Source organism: Pundamilia nyererei, unplaced genomic scaffold (assembly GCF_000239375.1).
Source record: "Pundamilia nyererei isolate P.nyererei 1_Seehausen unplaced genomic scaffold, PunNye1.0 scaffold00070, whole genome shotgun sequence".
Taxonomy (NCBI): domain Eukaryota; kingdom Metazoa; phylum Chordata; class Actinopteri; order Cichliformes; family Cichlidae; genus Pundamilia; species Pundamilia nyererei.
Genome location: NW_005187471.1, coordinates 1,662,394 through 1,664,930, shown reverse-complemented (window position 1 = coordinate 1,664,930; position 2,537 = coordinate 1,662,394). Strand labels below are relative to the sequence as shown.

At 39.6% G+C, this 2,537-nt stretch overlaps 1 protein-coding gene across 1 annotated transcript in view; it reads left to right on the top strand.

Moving 5' to 3' along the window:
- The first annotated feature begins 1,118 nt into the window (after positions 1 to 1,118).
- Positions 1,119 to 2,537, top strand: part of pls1 (plastin 1 (I isoform)) — a 6,615-nt gene continuing 5,196 nt past the window's right edge. The window contains exons 1-3 of the mRNA XM_005736627.1: positions 1,119 to 1,188; positions 1,928 to 2,088; positions 2,174 to 2,303. Of these exons, the coding sequence (XP_005736684.1) occupies positions 1,119 to 1,188; positions 1,928 to 2,088; positions 2,174 to 2,303 (361 nt within the window). The remainder of the gene's footprint in view (positions 1,189 to 1,927; positions 2,089 to 2,173; positions 2,304 to 2,537) is intronic.

Sequence of the window (2,537 nt, the reverse complement as noted above, 5' to 3'; positions counted from 1 at the left end):
AAAAAAAGGCCAGCCAGCAATGTGTGAAAGATAAAATAAAACAGAGCTTCCAAGTTATTAAAAGTACTTGATATCACTCTAATCTGATCAATAAACTGAAGATGAAAAGTCCAAAGTATAAAAGCAACAAGTCATGGTTTTGCAAGGTGTGCACCACATTATCTCTGTACTAGGATGAGCTGAAATGCTGGGCAACTGTGCCTGCACAAAGCCAAGCTAACTGTTTGCCCATGCGTCCTTTCTTCGTGCTTCATGGTACATTAAAAGTCTTGTGAATTGAGACTGGTATTCAATTTTATTCAGGTAATTTAAGCATGCTTATCTATCACTAAGCAAACGTCAGCTCTAACAGAGCAGTCAGGGTAAAAAAAAAAGTAATATTTCTATTGTCAAACTGCAGGCTGTGCATTTGGAAAACATTTATTTATATATACATGTGTTTACCTTTTTTTCAGCTCCCACTACTCTGGGATGCATTGTAAGACAGGTGTGCATTGACTGCAAATCAATGGCCCAGAAGGGGCAAACATTTGAGCTTCCACGACAGAGAATAACAGGATGAGGTGTTAAATGTTAACTGTCAGAAGACGCTTGTCTCAGGGTCCAGGCAGGCCAAAGGTCCATCGTGTGCCTCCACCTACTGACTCCTCCTAAAAGACATAATCAGCTCTCCGGTGCCTCTACGATCCAGCTTCCTCTCTGTTCCGGTTTGAAACCTTGCAGAGCTCTGGAAGACTAGAGAGGCTTACTGCTCGAGACTCGACTGAGAGGGGAAACACAGGTAATGTGAAGGTAATTGTCCTTGACTTGTCTCACTTTGCCTTTTTAGTCCCTTAAGCAAAGACTCGGAGATTAATGAGGAATCTTTAACGTATTTTGGATGCTGATATAGTTATAGTTTGGACAAAGAGAGATGTTAGTTCAAATGAAACCTACTTTTTTAAAATTTAGATTTAAAGTGTATAGTAATTATATGTCTTTGCAGTAATAAAGTGTTACAACTCTCGTGTTAAGTTGTCAGGTTGATCAGACTTTGTGTCCGTTGCTGAAAACTGCCCTTGTTGTGTGTGTTATGGGGTGGTGGGCGTGTATTTCAGGTGCACAAAGCTGCAGCTACTATGGACAGTCACATTATACAGATTTCCCGAGATGACTTGGAAGATCTAAAAGAAGCCTTCAACAAAATCGGTCAGTTTCACACAGAGCCACGAACATGCATACACAAACACACAAATACAACACACACGCAAACTCTAACATGACCCTATAAAGGTACTGACAGTAATTCTGAACAAAATAAGAGTTTTACTGCCATCATAAAATAAAAGACTCTTATGTAAGCCAGTTTTACTGCTTGTGTTGTACTTGTTGTTTCACGTGTAATAAACGGTGCCAAATTTTATCAGTAACAATCACAGCTGCAGAGTTGCAAAGATCTTGATAATAATGAGTGGTGTAACAAAACAGACATTATCTTCCCATTTCTGCATGGCATAAAAATATCAAGCACAAAGGACAACAGGTCAAAGGCATCAAACAGCAATTTGGAGCAATTTAAAAATTATTTCTAACACCGTTCATCCTGGTCAAAGTTCATCTCCGACACTCATGTTTCTTGGAACCTTGAATGTCTGAACAAAACGCGAGAGAAATCCATCCAGTAGCTCCTTAGTTTTGACATCATCAGTGAAAACAACAAGCACCCATAAAGTGCCACAAATAGTTTTTGCCTCATTTTAGTAACAAACCAGAAGCCCAGGGGCCACTGACATGCAGCCCCAGTGCAATGAAGTTTGTCCACATGAAACAATAAAGTTTAGAATCTATAGAAAAGAAAGTTTACAATAATAAACTTGTAATATGAATCTTTACTCTTAATGAAGGAAATGATTTGCCGTTTTTGTATTTTCTGTGTCTCTGTGTCCAGATATTGATAACAGCGGCTATGTGAGTGAATGGGAGCTTCAGGAGCTGTTCAAAGAGGCAAGCTTCTCCCTTCCAGGCTACAAGGTGCGAGAGATCATCGAGACCTTCATTGCTGGAGATACAAACAAAGATGGAAAGATCAGCTTTGAGGAATTTGTCTCTGTAAGTTTTGGTACAGCCTGGGAGTAAATGCACAAGTTTACACACCCGATTAGACATGAAGTAATGCATCATGTTTTGCTTTCAGATCTACCAAGACCTGAAGAGTAGACAGATCAGTGAGACATTTAAAAAAATTGTGTCACGGAGGGATGGGATTCGTTCTTTTGGAGGAACATCAGGAATCTCTAGCGAGGGAACCCAGCATTCCTACGCTGGTGAGGGACAGCAAGCTGTGTGTGTGTGTGCGTGTGTGTGCGTGCGTGTGCGTGTCCGTGTGTGTTAGTGATGAATTTTATCGCACCGGTGAACGATTTTTGTGTGCATGATTAGCTCCAGCTTGTAAAGCAAAGATGTTACTAAAAGCAAATACCTCAAATCTTAAATGACACCAACTGCTCTTCTGAAGGATATATTATATTATATTATATTATATTATATTATATTATATT